Below are 18,566 nucleotides of genomic sequence, written 5' to 3' on the forward strand. Positions count from 1 at the left end.
GACTTTTTGAAGCCATTTATTATTCACAGAACACCTGGTAGTCCCTTTTTGCTACATTCTAGGTGCTCTGCTAGGGACTGGGGAGTCAGAGATCATGGTCCCTGCTATCTGAGAATCAATTCCATAGAAGAGACAGGTATATTATGCAATGAGTAGAGAACTGTCTGTTGTATCCTCTGATGGAAGGCAGTGGGAACTCCTAGGAAAAGATCTGACAAATTTGACAGGCCGGGTGTGTGTGTGTGTGTGTGTGTGTGTGTGTGTGTGTTGGATGCAGGGTGGGGTAAGGTCACAGGAAGGAGGCTTGATTGGGGTTATGCCTGTACCACCTTGAATAGTGGTGAATCTCTGGGAGTGTGAACTAACTGAATTGATGTTAAGATGCTGTTCTCTAGTGTCATGTTCATGGCTTAATGTTTTGTCTCTGTTTCTCAGAAACTCAACGTGGGCATCGGAAACTTTTGTGACAAGGAGCCATGCTGCCCCGATGGGAACTGGCACTCTATCTACTTGCCTCACTAGGCTTCCACTTCTATTCCTTCTATGAAGTTTACAAAGTGTCCAGAGGTAAGGCCTCAAGCTGTTCTGACCTCCTATCAAACAAGGAAACACCTGTCAAAAGAGGAGCAGAGGTGGAAGACTCAGGAAGATGATCCAGTCATGTCAAGATGACGTGGACCTTGATTTGCTTCCCCCTGTCTTGGATAGTTTGAATTGGTGACCTGAGTCCATGAAGTTCTCTACCCTAATCCTGGGGCTTTTAGGTGATGTTGTGGCCTGTCTTCTATAATTGGTGGCTTTGATTCAATGGCTATTGAAGGCCATGGAGGGGATTTGTATTCAGAATTCAAAGTGAACTCTTAAATTTCTCTTTCATCATGACTCATTTGAGACATATGAGACCTGGACTTGATTTATCTTCCTGTTCTGCTGTCTTTGGTGTGTTGCCTTGTCTGAGTATTGGGAATGAGTCATGATCAGGTCACATTCCAGCCCATAGGAAGGGGAATGGGAGCCCTCCTTTACTGGGCAAGTAGCGGTTTGGCAAGGAGTACTTGTCACTCCTGCTCACACCCAGTTGGCCAGCTTTGAGTCCCACGGACACAGCTGGGAGGCTGGGAAATATTGAGTCCCATGGACACAGCTGGGAGGCTGGGAAATAGTCTTCAGCTTAGTGGCTAGATGCTACATACAACTTTTCTCTCTCTCTCTCTCTCTCTCTCTCTCTCTCTCTCTCTCTCTCTCTCTCTCTCTCTCCCCCTAGTTTTGCTCTTGTTACTCATGCTGGAGTGCGATGGCATGATCTCAGCTCACTGCAACCTCCGCTTCCTGGGTTCAAGCAATTCTCCTGCCTCAGCTTCCTGAGTAGCTGCGATTACAGGCACCTGCCATGACACCTGGCTAAGTTTTGTATTTTTAGTAGAGACAGGGTTTTACCATGTTGGCCAGGCTGGTCTCAAAGTCCTGACCTCAGCTGATCTTCCCACCTCAGCCTCCAAAAGTGCTGGGATTACAGGTATGAGCCACTACACCTGGCTTAAAACTTCTTATTTTATGGAAGAAAGAGAAAGAATTTTGGAGGGACCATGAGCAGTCTCTGCCATAGGTAGGAAGAGCATCCTAGAGGTGATAGTGATTACTGAGCCTTGTCTTAAGAAGAACAAGAGTCAGCCAGGTAGAGAAGTGAGCAGAGGAACTCTGAACAGAGATAAGTTTGCAGGCAAATGCTGTTGGGTATAGCTTACCATGATCAGGGAACTACAAACCTCTTAGCCGGGACTACAGTGCAGAGTGTGATGAGGGAGTGAAAGAGTTGAGCTTAGATCAAAGAGCAGGGATAGGCTGTGAAAGACCTGTGTTGTATATTTGGTCTTATTTTGAAGGCAGGACAGCATATTGAAAGTAATGCAGTCATTTAAAATGACAAAGGTAGTTTTTGGTAAGTACAGTTGAGAAGGCTCTACCTTCAGCATCTGCTGCCCTATGGATCACCAGGTTGACTTTTCTCTCCATTCTGAATGTGTCCCACTCATAGCCATGAGCTTCATTGCAGGAAGTGACCATCTAAAGCAGACAAGCAGCATTTGGTCAAGACTGTCTAAGTAGTTGCATTCCCTTGCTGGAGCCTCTGAGCTCTCAGAGCCTATGTAGAAGGAGCTAACCTGCTCTGTGTCAGGCATTGTGTGCTAGATACTTCATGTACCTTGTCTCGCTTGATCTTTAGCACAGCCCTATGAGATAGGATGTTATTTAGAAAACAAGCTTGGCTGTAGAAACAGCCTTCAATTTGACTGTAGTCCATGGCTAGTGTGGTGTCTAGCTAGCATCAGAGACCCTGGTTCCTTCTCCTGTGTTTCCCTGCCATCCTCAGTATGTTGTCCTACCTTTTGTAAGGTAACTGCTCTAGCTCTTGTTGTGTTTGCTTTTTGACCAGCAGGAAGGATGGAAGGGAAGGGAAGGACAAGCCCTCGCCCTTTCAGAACTTGACTTGAAAGTTGCTTATTTCAGATCCATTCAAGTACTACTCACCGGAACCCAGTCCTGTGGCCTCATTCACTGAGGGGAGCTAGGAAATGTAATCTTTGGTTGGGGGGCCATTTATTCAGCCAGAGCACAAGCGTTCTATTGTAGAGGAAGAAAGCAAGAAGGGACATGAGCAGTTAATTGGCAGTCTCCTCCATAGAAGGGTGTCTTCATTACTCATTTCTGCACAGCAGGCTATTCTGAAGCTTTGTGTGTGTATGTTTTTTTTTTTTTTTAAACCACCTTGTATTATCTATCTCTCACTGTTCTGTGAGATCAAGCCCCACCACACACACACACACACACTCTGTTTTGAATATACTTTATTTTTTAAAAGCAGTTTTAAAGCCAGGCATGGTGGTGTACTCCTGTAGTCCCAGCTATTGGGGAGACTAAGGCAGAAGGATCACTTGAGCTTAAGAGCTTAAGACCAGCTTGGGCTACACAGCAAGACCATGTTTCAAAAAATAGCAACAATAACAAAAACAGTTTTTGGTTCACAGAAAAATTGAGCAGAAAGTACAGAGAGCTCCCATATATATACCCCATGCTCTTCTACATACATAGCTTCACCAACTGTCAGCGTCCAGCACTAGAGGGGTGCATTTGTTACAACTGATAAGCCTACACTGACACATTGTTATTACCCAAAGTCCGTACTTTACAATAGGGTTCACTCTTGGTATGGTGTGCATTCTTTAGTGTAATGCTACACATTCACCATTACAGCATGCAGAGCTGTTTCGCTGCCCTACAGCACTTCTGTGCTTCACCTGCTTACCCTTCCCTCCCCACCAACCCCTGGTAACTCCTAAACTTGTTACTGCGGCCACAGTTTTTACCTTTCCTAGAATGTCAGGTTTGCCTTCTCTTGGAGTCATACAAGATACAGCCTTTTCAGACTAGCTTTTTTCACTTAGAAATAAGCATTTGAGGCTCCTCAATGTCTTTTTCTGGCTTGATAGCTCCTATCTTTTTACTACTAAGTAATATTTTGTGCTCTAGAAAAACCAAAGTTTATTAATCCAATCACCTGCTGAAGGATATGTTGGTTGCTTCCAAGTTTTGGCAGTTACAAATAAAGCTGCTATAAAAATCATGCATATGTTTTTGAAGGTATGTAAGTTTTTACCTCCTTTGGATAAATACCAAGGAGTGCAATTGCTGGATCATATAGTAAGAATATGTCTATTTTTGTAAGAAACTGCCGAACTGTCTTCCAAAGTGGCTGTGCCATTTTACATTTCTTTTCTTTCTTTCTTTCTTTCTTTCTTTTTTTTTTTCCGGAGCAAAAACTGTATTTACACAATACGGGGTTATACAAGGATTTAGAGGCAGAGTGAGGAAACGGCGGTCAAGACGGGTCACAGCGCTGGCTGGCCGTGAGACCCAGGATGTTCGCCGTCAGGAAGGACTCCATCTGTTTCCCCGTTATGCCCTCCGTGCGTTCCAGGTCCTCCACCTGGCTGAAGGGGCCGTGGCGCTCCCACCAGCCCACGATGAGCTGGGCCTTCTTCAGGTCAATGCGCTGAAGACTGCAGAAATTCCGGGCTGAGCCTTCATTTGGCAGATCCAGTATTTTTTTTTTTTTTTTTTTTTTTTTTTGCGCGCATGAGCCAAAAGCTCCGGGCTGATCTAACGCGCAGCAGTCCTCTGCCTTCTCAGGATCTGAGGCATGCAGGGACTCCAGCTTTCTCTTCCGGCCTTTATTCTTCAGGATATGGATCTTGGCATTTGGGGACGCTGCCTGCTCCTGAATTAGCTGTAGGGGCATCACCACAGCCTTTTTCAGGAGCTTTGCCACTGTGACTGTGCGATGCGAAAGGGGCAGGAGCATTGTGGGATAATGGTCCTCCTTTTCCTTTGAGTCTTCAGCCTTTTGGGCCAACGTCTTGGCCTCCAGTTCTTTTTGCTTCATCTTAAGCCCCTCAATCTCCAAGTCCTTCTCTTCCACTGTCTTCATGAGCACCATCCGCTCTCGCTTTGGTGTACTCAACAGAGGGGCCCTCTGGCTCCCTTGGGAGGCCAGCAGACGGTCCAAGCTCAGGAGATGCTCCAGCATGGCCGGTCCATGCTGCTTAGCTTCTGTAGGGGGCTGAGTTTCTGTGAGGCAGAGTCTGGAGCTGCCATGGGCTCAGGGCTCCCGGTCTCCTCTTCCTCAGGATCTTGGGCTCTTTTTGCCTCTGGTGGACCAAGCAATTCTTTCTGAGACAGCCTAACAGGTGCCAAGACGGGAGGCTGCAGGCTTTCATTGGTAAAAGGCCGGTTGATCATCTCCTTAGACCTGGCAGCGAAGTTGAGCACGGAGACTGTGTCTAGGTAGAAGCGTCTCTCAGGGGTAATGTTGGCAATAAGGATGCTGTGAGCTGAGCCACCAAGAGAGTCCTGCAGTAGGCGAGTGAGCTTGCTCTCTCGGCTAAGGTACACGAGGAAGGCCCTGATTCAGCGCATCCACCACCTTGCCCAGGACAAACAGGGAGGTGTTGATGGCTCCGCTCTCTTTTAGCCGAAGGCCCTTGTTGCCTGTGCGACGGTTGTCCTCTGACCCAGCCAAGTCAGTCAGGTAGAGTTTTCCCTCTTGCTGGCGAAATGGGACTAAACGTTCACGCTGGATCAGGAGCACAGCATGACTGCAGGAGGAGCACTGGTTGAGACGGGTGGCACCTACAGTCCGGATTCAACTGGCTGGCAGGAAGTGCCGCTCAAAATCAGCAAAGCTAGTGATGGGCTTTTGCCTGAGGCCCGGAATCAGGATGTTCCCCCGGCAGTCTTCTCGGATCACCAGGTCTCCTGATGCAGGGTCCAGAAGGTCTAATACCTTCTCCTGGTAGATCTCTAACTAGGTCATGGTGACAGAGAGGACCCATGGCTGGCCCTCGGTTCCTTCCTCTCTTGTGAGCTGCAGGAGGTCCATGAGAGCCTGTGGGATCACCCCAGGTTGCTCTGGGCTGCCCAGCATTGTGTGTGTCTTCCCAGCTCCTGTGGGTCCATAGGCAAGCACACTGGCATTCTGCCCTTCTAGCAAGTGCCTTAGGATGGGCTGCACTGACCTGTATAGATGTCCTGCTGAGCACTCCTTTCCCCACAGAAGGCATCAAACTGGTATTTGAGTCTCCTGTGGTTCCTCCAGTTAGCAATCTCTAGAGAGAAGCTGTCCATGCTCCACACACAGGGTGGATTGCTTGTTCCAGCTGTGCTATCCACAAATGGCCATAGTCGCACAGCCACCCTTAGGCGAGCTGGAGGTGGGTGACGACTAGCTCCTATCTTGCTTAGCTGACAGCGACCAGCTCCTGAGGTCACCATCGCTGCTGCCATCTCGCATCACCTGTGAAGCGTCGAGACCCCTGTGGCCATTCCACACCCTGCTTGGGCTGCTTCTCCCATCGCCATTTTACATTTCTATCACCAGTGAATGAGAGTTCCTGTTCTCTACATCTTGCCAGCAACTGGTATAGTCACAGTTCTTGATGTTGTCCATTCTAATAGGTATGTAGTAGTACCTTATTGTTTTTCTATAATGAAACACACCTGCATTTTCTTAGGGACATATAGTATGGAGCATCTTTTTATATGGCTATTTGCCATCTGTGTATCTTTGGTTAGGTGTCTGTTTGGTTCTTTTGCCCATTTTTAAATTGGGTTGACGTGTCTTTTGCAAATATTTTCTCCTACTGTATGGCTTGTCTTCTGATTCTCTTGATAGTGTTTTTAGAAAAATAGAAGTTTTAAAATTTTAATCAGGTCTAGCTTATCAATTATTTCTTTTAAGGATTGTGCCGTCAGTCTTGTTATGTAAAAAGTTATCACCATACCCAACATCATCTAGAGCTTCTCCTACGTTATCTTCTGGAAGATTGCAGTTTTACATTTTACATTTAGGCCTATGATTCATTTTAAGTTAATTTTTGTAAAAGGTATAAGGTCTGTGTTTAGATTCATTTTTTTGCAGGTAGATGTCCAGTTGTTCCAGCACCATTTGTTGAAAAGATTCTCTTTTCCTCACTGTTTTGTCTTCACTCCTTTGTCAAAATTCAGTTGGCTGTATTTACGTGGGTTTATTTCTGGGCTCCCTATTACATTCTATTGCTCTTTTTGTCTATTCTTACACCAATACCATAATGTCTTGATTACTGTAGCTTTACAGTAAGTCTTGAAGTTGGGTAGTGTCAGTCTTCTGACTTTGTTATTTATGTTGTCTATTCTGGCTCTTTTGCCTGTCTATATAAATTTTAGAGTCAGTTTGTTGATATCCACAAAATAACTTTACCATAAAATAAAGATGTTTAGGCCGGGTGCAGTGGAACACACCTGTAATCCCAGCACTTTGGGAGGCTGAGGTGGGCCGATCATGAGGTCAGGAGTTCGAGACCAGCCTGACCAATGTGGTAAAACTCCGTCTCTACTAAAAATATGAAAATTAATCAGGCATGGTGGTGCATGCCTGTAGTCCCAGCTACTTGGGAGACTGAGGCAAGAGAATTGCTTGAATCTGGGAGGCAGAGGTTACAGTGAGCTAAGATTGTGCCACTGCACTCCAGTTAGGTGACAGGGCAAGACTCTGTCTCAAAAAAAATAAATAAATAAAAGATGTTTATGGCAGTTTTATTCATAATTGCTTAAAATTGGTAGGAGCCAAGGTGTCATTAATCAGGTGAATGGATTAATAAACTGGCACATTCAGACAATGGAATTTTCCAGGATTTTCACTGGAGTTGCATTGAATCTATAGATCAAGTTCAAGTTGAGAAGAACTGACATCTGGACAGTATTGTCTTTCTTTCCATGAACATGGACTATCTCTCCATTTATTTAGTTATTTGATTTCTTTCATCAGAGTTTTATTGTTCTCCTGATATAGATCTTATACATATTTTATTAGATTTGCTTCTCAGTATTTCATTTTCTGGGTGACAGTGTAAATGATACTGTTTTAAATTTCAAATTCTACTTATTTCATTGGTGATATATAGGAAAGCAATTGACTTTTGTATAGTAACCTTGAATCCTGCAATCTTGTTATTATTGCTTATTAATTCCAGGAGTTTTTCTATCAGGTCTTTCAGATTTTCTACATAGGTAATACTGGCATCTGTAAAGATGATTTTATTTCTTCCTTCTCAATTATATATACGTTTTCTTTGTTTTTGTTGTTGTATTGCATTAATTAGGATTTCCAATACAATGTTGAAAAAGAAATGAGAGAGAATATCCTTGCCTTATTCCTAATTCAATTGGGAAAACTTCTAGTTTCTCACCATTAAGTATTACATTACCTGTGGGGTTTTTATAGATGCTTTTTTTTTTTTTTTTTTTTTTTAAATCTAGGTAAGTAAGTTCCCCTCTATTCCTAGTTTTCTAGAGCTTTTGCTATGAATGGCATATCAGTCAGGGTTCTCCAGGGAAATAGAATCAATAGGCTACATACAGATTTAAAAGATTTATTCCAAGGAATTGGCCCACACAATTATAGAGACTGCGAAGTTCCACGATCTGCTGTCTGCAAGCTGTAGACCTGTGAAAGCCAGTGGTGCAATTCAGTTCAAGCTGAAAGACCTGAGATCTGCTGTAGCCTATGATTCAAATCCCAGTCTGAGGGCAGGAGATGAGCTGGGATGGTCTAGCTCAAGCAGTAGCCAGAAATAAGGGTGAGTTCTTCCTTTCTCCTCCTTTCTTCTATTTAGACCCTCAATGGATTAGATGGTGCCCACCCACTTAAAGAAGGCAATCTATCCTATCTGATTCAAATGCTTATCGCATCAAGAAACACCCTCACAGACACCTAGAAATAGTGTTTAATCTGGGCACCCCATGGCCTGGTCGAGTTGACACATAGTAACCTACACAATGTATGTTGCATTTTGTCAAATGTTCTTTCTGCATCTCTTGATCATTTTGTTTTTCTTCTTTAGCCTGTTGATGTGATGGATTACATTGATTTTTGTGTTCTGTGAGATTTTGATTTTAACATATGTGGCCTGGACTCAGCCGGCATTTCTCTTGTTTCATGTGTTAACAACTGGGGCTGCAGGCATCTGGTGGCTCGATTGGGCTCACTCATCCAGGGTGGCTCACTCATGTGGATGGCAGTTGGTGGTGGCTGTCAGCTGAGAGCACAGCTGGGAGCTGCCAATTGGAATACTGTGGTTCTCTCTAAATGGCTTCATGTGGCTTACATTGCTTACATTTATAACAGGGCAGCTGGATTCCAGATGTGTTTCAGCCTGAGAAGTTACACAGGTCACTTCTGCCTCATTTATTGGTTGACACAAATCACAGAGCCAGTCCAGATTGAAGGGGAGAAAAGACTGCACCTTTTTACAGGTGGAGCAGCATATAGAAGAAGAGAAGAGTTTGATGACAGCACCTCTGGAATTTCTCTACTACAAAGGGTGTTATACTTCTTTACCCACATGAGGACACTGAAGTTCAAAAGTATTACTTGTCCAGGGTCGTATATCTAATAACTAATAGAGCTGAAGCTTAAACCTAGGACTCTACAACTCTACTTCTTGTGTTGTGGTAGCTCCTGGGAACGGGGTGAGGGGCCCCTTTATGGATAGGACAAAACTTTTCTGCACTTCAACTTGTCCAGATGCTGTCATGCCGTTTGGCTTATTCCTGGCCACTCCCTAGCCTGAAGCTTCTTTTATCCTTAATGACTTTCCTTTTATTGTCAGTGTTCAAGTGTTTCTCAGACCATTCCCAAGAAATACCTTTCTCAAAATGCTTTTGTCAGTTTAGCTCACGGAAGCCAGATCCCCCCCCGCCATGCCTAAGTATGTTTAACTGGTGCAATGTTGAGCTTTCTTGGTTCCAATCTCACTTTCTAATTCAGGAAAAAGTGCATTACCCACATTGTAGAAGTAGGTCACTGGAAAAATTGTCTCTACTGTGAACTTTTTTAGGGCATTCGTGTCTGGAGCAAACGTGCTGCCTAGAATAGACTAGAGGCTCCAAGTGTATTTAAGTGCAATGTCTCTGGTGAGCATCTGCATGGCTATTCTCCTTGGGCACAGAGCAAGCATCTCATTCACTGCTGTCTCTGTCAGCAGGAGCGGGGTTGTCATGTGATTGGAGACTGCTGACTGATTTTAACAGCCTTAGTCAAGTGGAATCTCACAGCAAATCCACAGCAGGGACTCAACAGAATATCCCTTCTTTCCCCCAACTCTACTGAATTAGAGCATCTTGAAGTCATATGGAAATATTTGGGGTGGTGATGGTGAATCTGCTATGCTGAGTGACCTCGCCCCTGGTACTCTGCCGTACTGTAGCTAATCCACAGCTATTGCATTAGGTTGGTGCCTTATGGTTTAGTAGACATAGAGCTTTTTATGTCTCTGTTTACTTTTTTTGTTTTTTGTTTTTGAGATGGAGTCTTGCTCTGTCGCCCAGGCTGGAGTGCAGTGGCATGATCTCAGCTCACCACCCTGCAACCTCCGCCTCTCAGGTTCAAGCAGTTCTGTCTCAACCTGCCGAGTAGCTGGGACTACAGGTGCATGCCACCATGCCCAGCTACTTTTTGTATTTTTAGTAGACATGGGGTTTCACCATATTAGTCAGGCTGGTCTCCAACTCCTGACCTCAGGTGATCCACCGGCCTCGGCCTCCCAAAGTGCTGAAATTACAGGCATGGGCCACCACACCCCACCCCTTTCTGTTTACATTTAATGTGAAAATGCAATGTGCCATGCATCAGATGGCTTGTGTAATAGGCCTTGAAAGAATTGATGCCTCTACCTAAAAGAGTGCTATATACTTTTCTGGCCATGTCAATTTAATCCAATACTCAGAATAAAAACTATTGAATTCACATCATTGAAAATCCTGGTGATAGAAGGAGATCACCTGTTTTTTTTTTTTTTTTTTTTTTTTTTTCAAGTCTAGGAGGGGAAGTCTCTATTTCAATTTACCACCCATTGTTTTATTTCTTGTACCCATTTTGACATTTTATAGCTTTCTAGGAATCTATATACTTTATGTACATTTCAGTTTGATTATATATAGTGGTTCTTAATTCTTAACTTTTTTGGTTATTTTATATTTTATCTGCATCTTCTCTTTCACTCCCTTCCTCATTTTCTCTTTCCACTTCTCCCTCCCTTCTATTTTTTTTCTTTCTTTGATCATGGGTGCCAGAGATCTTACTAATCTTTTCAGCTTTTGGCTTTATTTTCTCAGTTGTTTCTTTCTGTTTTCTAACTCATCGATTTCTGCCCTGTCTCATTATTTCCTTCCTTACTGTTTCTTCAGGTTTGGTTTGTTTCTCTTTATTTCAGTGTCATGAGTTGAATGCTTAGCTCATTTACTTTGTAAAGAATGCATTTGGATTGTTGATTGTTTTTCTCAGAAAGATTTCTAGAAGAGGAACAATAGAGTAAAACCACACAACCATTTTTTACGGGCTTAATAGAAGGACCCAGGCTACTCTCAAGAAGGCTGTGCCGGTTAACACTTCCAAAGGAGGAGCTCCATCTTTCTGCACCCCTCTCAGCAAGCTGAATGGTCCTTAATCCATCTCAAGTGTATCTAGTATATGATGTGATATGAAGAGTTATTTTTTCACAAATAGGTAACTAAAAATTATATCTTTTTATTTTATTTTATTTTTATTTTATTTGGGATAGAGTCTTGTTCTGTCACCCAGGCTGGAGTGCAGTGGTACAATCTCTGCTCACTGTAACTTCGGCCTCCTGGGTTCAAGCAATTCTCAAGCCTCTGCCTCCTGAGTAGCTGGGATTACAGGTGTGCACCACCACACCCAGCTAATTTTTGTATTTTTAGTAGAAGACAGGGTTTCATGATGTTGGTCAGGTCAGTCTGAAACTCCTGGCCTCAAGTGATTCACTTGCCTGGGCCTCCCAGAGTGCTGAGATTACAGGTGTGAGCCAGGGTGCCTGACCTCACGTACTGGATTCTTATATTCTGTTTGATTTCTCAACCAATTCTTACATCAGTACTGTACTGTTTTAATTATTTGTGATTTATAAAATGCTTAAGTATCTGGAGTAAGTTATTGTTGTTTTCAGATCTTTCTTAGGCTATTCTTACTGGTTTATTCTTCTAGATGTATATTTGAAATTGGCTACTTTCAAAAAGTCATTACTGTTTTAATTAGAATTGTAAATTAATTTGTAAATAATTGTCATTCTTATGGTATTGTCTTTCTATCCAAGAATATGGTATTTTTTCTTGGCCTATTCAAAATCTTCCATTACTTCCCTTAATGAAGGTTTGTGGTCTTCTTCATAATAGATCCTGCTAACACTTACTAAGATTATTTCTGAGTCTTTTCCTTTTTTCTTTTGTGATTGGAATATTTTCCAAATTTTCTAGGTGATTATTTCTGGTCTATACCAAAGGTATTTATCTTGGTTTATCCATATTATATTTCAGCAACTTTTATTGAATTCTCTTATGTTCCATTGGCTTATTTGATTTTCCTGGTTCTTCTATTTAGATAATATCATTCACAGATAACAATGGTAGTTTTGATTTGTTTTTGCTTTGCTAGGACATCTAGAACAATAGTTGAATGTTATCCTGTTTTAATTCTGACTTTAATGGAAATCTCTTTATAGTGAAAGATTGAACAAACTTACTTGTTTTTAAAAAATCATGTTAAGTAAACCTAGCCCCTTTTAATTGGCAGTAAGTGTTGAATTTTATTTGTTTTTAAAGTACCTATTCCTTTTTTTGACCTCTTGATATGATATTTTAAAGTCGTTAGTTTTCCAAAGGCAAACCATACAGATTCATTCCTGTTACAAACCTACCACAACCAGTGTATTTTTAAAAATACTGCTTTTTCCCCCCAAGGGTTAAATAAATAAGGATTTCTAAGTAAGAATAATTGACCTGTAATTTTGTTTCAACCCCAAATCTTGATATTCTGTTAGCTTTATAAAACAACTGGAGATGATTCCACTTTTAAAAATATTATGGAACTGTTAAAGTAGTATATGAAATGTCTGCATCAGTGTTTGATATTATTCACTTTTAAGTTTGTCTAGGCATGAAGTCTCTTTGGGAGTAGATTCACTGAAAACTTTTCAGTACCCTTCAGTGTTATTGATAGTTTTCGTTCTTAAGTCAGTGTTAGCAATTCATATTTTTCTGTTTCGTGATGTTGATGATGATGGAGACAGTGTCTCTTTCTGTTGCCCAGACTGGATGGAGTGGCTAGACCCAAGTGCGCTGCAAACTTAAGCGCCTGGGCTCAAGTGATCCTCCAGCCTCCCCCTCCTCAGTAGCTAGGACTACAGGCACACACTAGCACACTTGCTTGGTTTTACTGTTTTGTTTTTGGAGACAGGGTCTTGCTATGTTGCCCAAGCTGGTCTTGAACTCCTGACCGCAGGCCAAATCCCAAAGTGCTGGGATTTTAGGCATAAACCACTATGCCTGGCCTATGAAAATTATTTTCTAAGGAGGAGCAGCTACCCTAGAACCTTCTGGTTTTACAGAGCCCAGGCACATCTTCTTTTATGAAGTAGCTATGTTGCTGAAAAGTTGCATATTAATGACATTTTTGTAAATGAAATTGTGCTTCCCATTGGTTTGCATTTTCATGTCACAGGCTTTTTACTTTCATTTCTTTAATATTCAGTGTTAGATCTGTAATTTTTTAAAAAATAAACTCTAGCACCAGGGACCCCTCATATTTAAAGAGCCTTTGCTTTTTATGATGTATTTATTTGAATCACCGTTCCCTATTTGTTTTCGTATAGTTGTTCTTAAAGTGGGATACAGATATTCCAGTTGAACACATTCACCTTCCACCTTTTGTTTATTTCTCTATAAACCTGTGGACTTCATTAGTGCTAAGCTTGATTTATGAAGAAAGGATACAGCAGCTCATTTACAGATTAATTCTTTCTTTTACATTGTTCATCCAGTGAGCTAACCTCTCATGGGACGTGGGCTTTGTTAGGAAGTAATTTTTCCCGTTGACTTTTGTGATTAGAGGAACTTGATTGCAAGATGATCAATAACTCTGGAGAACCCAGTCTGGGGTAGGAAAACCAAGGCCACTCGTCCTATCCTTGAATAGGTGTCCTTGTTCTTGGACCCAGGTGAGCTGACTGAGTATGAGTGGGGCCACCAGGGGTCCTTCAGTTTAACAAGGCTTTGTGAAAAAATCCAAATGCAGTTCTGCGGGAGCTGAGGACTGAACAGCCTGTCTTGAAGCATTCATAGTGAGTGTTGAGGAGGCTTCAAACATTCTCTTTGGTGATGCTTCACATTGTATTGGACTGTGGTTTCCCTTGTTAGGAAACAGTTGAATCACAGTCTTCCTGTTATTATTATTAGAATGGATCCCAAGTCTTGTAGCCTATCACTTCCTCCTTGCACTGGCATTTTTCTCCTGTGTTAACACTGTTCCTTCAGGTGGGCGTTGGGGTTCAGGAGTAGTACCTCAAAACATGGCAACTTGACATTTGAGAAAATGGCAAAAGCAGGAAATTTACTCCCAACCTTTCTCTCCTGAAGTAGGTCATAAACTCCTCATGTGAGAGTTGCCTTCTCTATACACAAAGGAGGGGAACATCCTTATCTCAGAAGATGTATACACAAAGGAGGGGAACATCCTTATCTCAGAAGATGAAGGATCACACAGAAGAAATAGGTCTTGCTGAGTTCCTCTGAGTTTATTACCGTTAGAACATACTCACTTGGTCCAAATCTATTTCTCTGTGACTGTCCAATCTTCATCAAACCTAACATAAAAATACGCAAGTTTAGCGTTTCTTTGGGTCTTCATTTCCCTATGAAGGCTCTCATATCACGTAAAACTTACGTTAAGTAAATTTGTATGCTTTTCTTTTGTTAAGGTGCCTTTTGTTATAGGGGCCTTAGTCATGAACCTAAGAAAGTTAGAGGAAAGATTTTTTTTTTAAATCCTTACATAGGGGAGTGTCAGCTTCCAGATAATCTGCTTTCTTAAGACTTCTAATAAACCTTACACAATGCAGTGGGGCAGAGCCTGGGCTGGAGGGCATTTGCAGGCAAGCCCTAGTGTTAGACTCACAGCTTCTCATTCCTTCTGCTCCCCAGCTGGTCCTCCATGTCAGACCCCACACACTGAACATGCGGAGAGCTCATGACTCACTCTTGGCTTGTGAGTTTCCATTTCAGTCCAGGCTGCTTCTGCTTCTTTCAGGAGCTCTGAAGTTTCCCATGCAAATTGCACACCTGGTGCTCTGCCCCATAGACTCAGAATTTCTCAGGTGAGTAGCAGATGAGCAGCCCTATTTGGGAGGTTCAAAGGACATTTACTTAGTGTCTTCTTTTACATCCATTGACATGTCTGATTTGCTTTTCCTTGGCTTATTTCTAAATCACTTCTTTATTCCTCAAGTGGAGATTGGAAGAGGAAAGAAGGAGCCCCTACGCCTCAATAGTGTCATGAAAATCCACCAGCTTTCTGTAGGATAATCTGCAGATGAATATGTAAGAGTTGCTTGTCACTAAATTCTCCTGTCGTTAGAAGCCCAACTTTTCTGTGCCCCGCTTCAGATGGATTAAAGACTTAAACATAAGACCTAACACCATAAAAACCCTAGAAGAAAATCTAGGCAAAACCATTCAGGACATAGGCATAGTCAAGGACTTCATAACTAAAACACCAAAAGCATTGGCAACAAAAGCCAAAATAGACAAGTGGGACCTAATTAAACTCCAGAGCTTCTGCACAGCAAAAGAAACAGTCATTAGAGTGAATCGGCAACCAACAGAATGGGAAAAAAAATTTGCAATCTACCTATCTGACAAAGGGCTAATATCCAGAATTTACAAATAATTAAAACAGATTTACAAGAAAAAAACAAACCCATCCAAAAGTGGGCAAAGGATATAAACAGACACTTTTCAAAAGAAGACATACATGAGGCCAAAAAACATATGAAAAAATGCTCATCATCACTGGTCATTAGAGAAATGCAAATCAAAACCACATTGAGATACCCCCTCACACCAGTTTGAATGGCGATCATTAAAAAATCTGGAGACAACAGATGCTGGAGAGGATGTGGAGAAATAGGAACACTTTTACACTGTTGGTGGGAGTGTAAACTAGTTCAACCATTGTGGAAGAAAGTGTAGCGATTCCTCAAGGACCTAGAAACAGAAATTCCATTTGACCCAGCAATCCCATTACTGGGTATATATCCAAAGGATTATAAATTATTCTACTATAAAGACACATGTACACATATGTTTATAGCGGCACTGTTTACAATAGCAAAGACCTCGAATCAACCCAAATGCCCATTGATGATAGACTGGATGAGGAAAATGTGGCACATATATACCCAGTTCTCAATTACTACCATAGTCTGTTGTACTCATGGCTTCCTGGAGAACTAAAGAATCAGCAGGAGCTGACTGGAATTTTTCCACTGCATAGAAACAGCAGGGCGCGTGTGTCATGACTGAGTGTGCTGCTCCCTCGCAGTGACTTGTGTCAGACTAGGGTGTGTGTGTGTGTGTGTGTGTGTGTGTGTGTGTGATCTTCTATTTCTGATTATGCCCTTTCATTACCCCCACCCCAGAATTAATTTCCCATCAAAATACTGGAGTGAAAAGGGATAGGTTAGTTAGAGGTTTTAAGCAAATGGTTTACCACCACAGCTCATTGGCAGCAATTAAAATGCAAATCCTCTCACTCAGTAGTAGGATGGAGCTTTGATGTATCCTTTTGTAGGAGGGAAGAATCAATAGCTGACGTGGTAATCGGGGCTCATCAGAAGAAATTGCTTCATTTCTATGCTCTCAGGCAGTTTTGTAGAGCACTGAATTTTGGGAAGTAGAACCAGGGCACTGGAAGAAAGAGCGGGGTCTGCCCGATCATCCTGTGTGCTAGGGAGAGAATTCCCAAGCACAGAAGGCTTCTTTCTGTTTGCAGCAGCCTCTTGCCTGACTGTATTTGAGTTAGGATAGAAACCCCAGTTCTGTTCAAAGAATGAACGTCTGAGGTCCTTCCCTAAAAATAAAACTGCCTGTGTAAAAATTACAAATAGAACTGCCTTTATAGGACTAACAAATTAGTCATAAGATTAGAAATTATGGCTTAGGAATTATGCAACTAGAGTCCACAAGATTCTAAACCATCCCAATTGCTCCTAAAGGATAACGTCACTATTGTAAAACGTAAGATTAGTGCTCGAGCTATTTTGCAGACCCTGTATTGGAGGGATCAGCTGGTGCCACCCAGATCCATAAACTGGCTCACTTGGTCTTGTGGCTCCCACTCAGGAACCGACTGAGCACAACAGGACAGCTTTGACTCCCTGTGATTTCATCTCCGACCTGACCAATCAGCCCTAGCCCTCTACCTGCCAAATTATCCCTAAAAAACCCCGGTCTCCAAATTTTCAGGAGACTGATCTGAGTAATAATAAAACTCCCATCTGCCATCCAGCCAGCTCTATGTGATTAAACTTTCTCTATTGCAATTCCTCTGTCTTAATAAATCCACTCTATCTGGGTGGTGGGCAGAATGACCCAAAGTGTGGTTACCAGAAAGCATAATCAGAAATCCTGAGGGGGGCTGCAGCTTGAGAACCTGTCCTGACGCAGGTTCTCCTGTATCAACTACATTCTGCAGCTGGGGATTTTTCAGCTAACTTAAGACATTCTGAAGATGGTGAGTTCCAAATGGGTCGTGAATGGATTTAAGTTATAATTTAAAATTTATGTCAGGGAGCATTTGTGTCAAGAAATGAGACAAGGGTGATTTATGTGAATTCTCTAAGAGGAAGGATTTTTGGTCTAGAACTATGTTGTCCAGTACTGTAGTGGTGAACCACATCTGGATAGGGAGCATTTGAAATGTGACAGTCCAAATTGAGGTGCGCTATGAAGATGACCTGTAAATTGGATTATAAAGAATTAGAAAAAGAATGTAAAGTAACTCATGTAATTGTTTAATATTGATTTCATATTGATACACAATTTTGGATATGTTGGAATAAAGTAAAATTAACTTCACTTTTTTTTTTTTTTAAACTTTGTGGCTCTAAGAAACTTGAACATTTTAAATGTGGCTCATGCTGTATTTCTGCTGGACAGCACTAGGCAGGATTTCATCGTAATTCTGTCTGCATAAGGTTCCTTTCTCCCACTAGAGGGAGGTATGTTCCAGCCTCAGGAAATCTGAGGTTAGTGTGTAAATGTCCCTGCTTTTGAAAGAACACTTAAAAAGGAGGCAACAAAAAAGGAGCTTAAGTTTTTGCTTTCTTTTAATCCCGTATAATTCTGACGTTTCTAAAGGTTGCACTTTGTGGACAAGTAAAGCCAAAACAGAAGAGGGAAGAGGCAGAAAGTTTTTCTACCCTCTTTGCCTTCATGAATTCAGATTCTTTGTTGGATTTCTTTGTTGGATCACAATAACTTGTCATTTGTTCACCAGCTGTTCTCTTGGACTTGAGTCTGTGTGTAGGGCAACACACATATAGGTGTGCACACACACGCACACACACACATGCGCACACACAGTGTGGTCTTGCGTGCAGCTGTTGCAGAGAGGACCAGTGCCCTACTGCAATCACACACTTCCATGGCACTCCCAGACCACTTGGCGTGCACCGCAGCTGGAGCTCCTGGAGCTGTGCCCTGTGTACCCTTGGCCAGTGTGCCTGCCTCCCTTTTCTGTTTTTCCTAAGTGCTGCCTGTGGTCTGAGGCTGGGGTTGCTGTTTGCATCTAACGTGTGTAAATCTGCCCCTTGATCCTACTCTGAAATCAGCATTAGTTCATGATTATATTTTAGTGACAGCTCTCTCTCTCTCTCTTGGGTTTCCTTCTGGGTAACTCCTTTTTGGTTTTTGTAGTTTTTATACTTTGGTTGATCTGATAAGCATTCATATTTCCCCATTCTTGTCTATGTACTCTTTGTCCTTTTGTGGGGGAGGGGTGAATCTCAGCCCTTCTGGTGGCTCTGTCCTACTCTTAACTGAGAACTCCTAAGTCTTTATCTCCAGCTTAGAGCATTCTTTTGAGCTCCGCTCACACCCATGCAGCTGCCTACAGGACATTGCAC

The 18,566-nt window shown here is 42.3% G+C and overlaps 1 protein-coding gene and 1 pseudogene across 13 annotated transcripts in view; one reads left to right on the forward strand and one right to left on the reverse strand.

The window, feature by feature from the left end:
- The window catches only part of HHAT (hedgehog acyltransferase), a 351,381-nt gene that overhangs the window by 19,992 nt on the left and 312,823 nt on the right, over positions 1 to 18,566 (forward strand). For 12 of the 13 annotated variants that reach the window (XR_012513537.1, XM_074385137.1, XM_039463443.2 and 9 more), the window contains exon 2: positions 436 to 567. The exons of the other annotated variant lie outside the window; for it this stretch is intronic. Coding sequence is in view for 11 of the 12 variants with exons in the window: in XM_074385137.1 (XP_074241238.1) it covers positions 477 to 567 (91 nt within the window). In the remaining variant the exon portion in view is untranslated. The remainder of the gene's footprint in view (positions 1 to 435; positions 568 to 18,566) is intronic. 13 annotated transcript variants of the gene reach the window in all.
- LOC101035474 (kinesin-like protein KIF22 pseudogene) lies at positions 3,863 to 5,892 on the reverse strand (annotated as a pseudogene).

The sequence above is a fragment of the Saimiri boliviensis genome, chromosome 14, assembly GCF_048565385.1.
Source record: "Saimiri boliviensis isolate mSaiBol1 chromosome 14, mSaiBol1.pri, whole genome shotgun sequence".
Lineage (NCBI taxonomy): Eukaryota > Metazoa > Chordata > Mammalia > Primates > Cebidae > Saimiri > Saimiri boliviensis.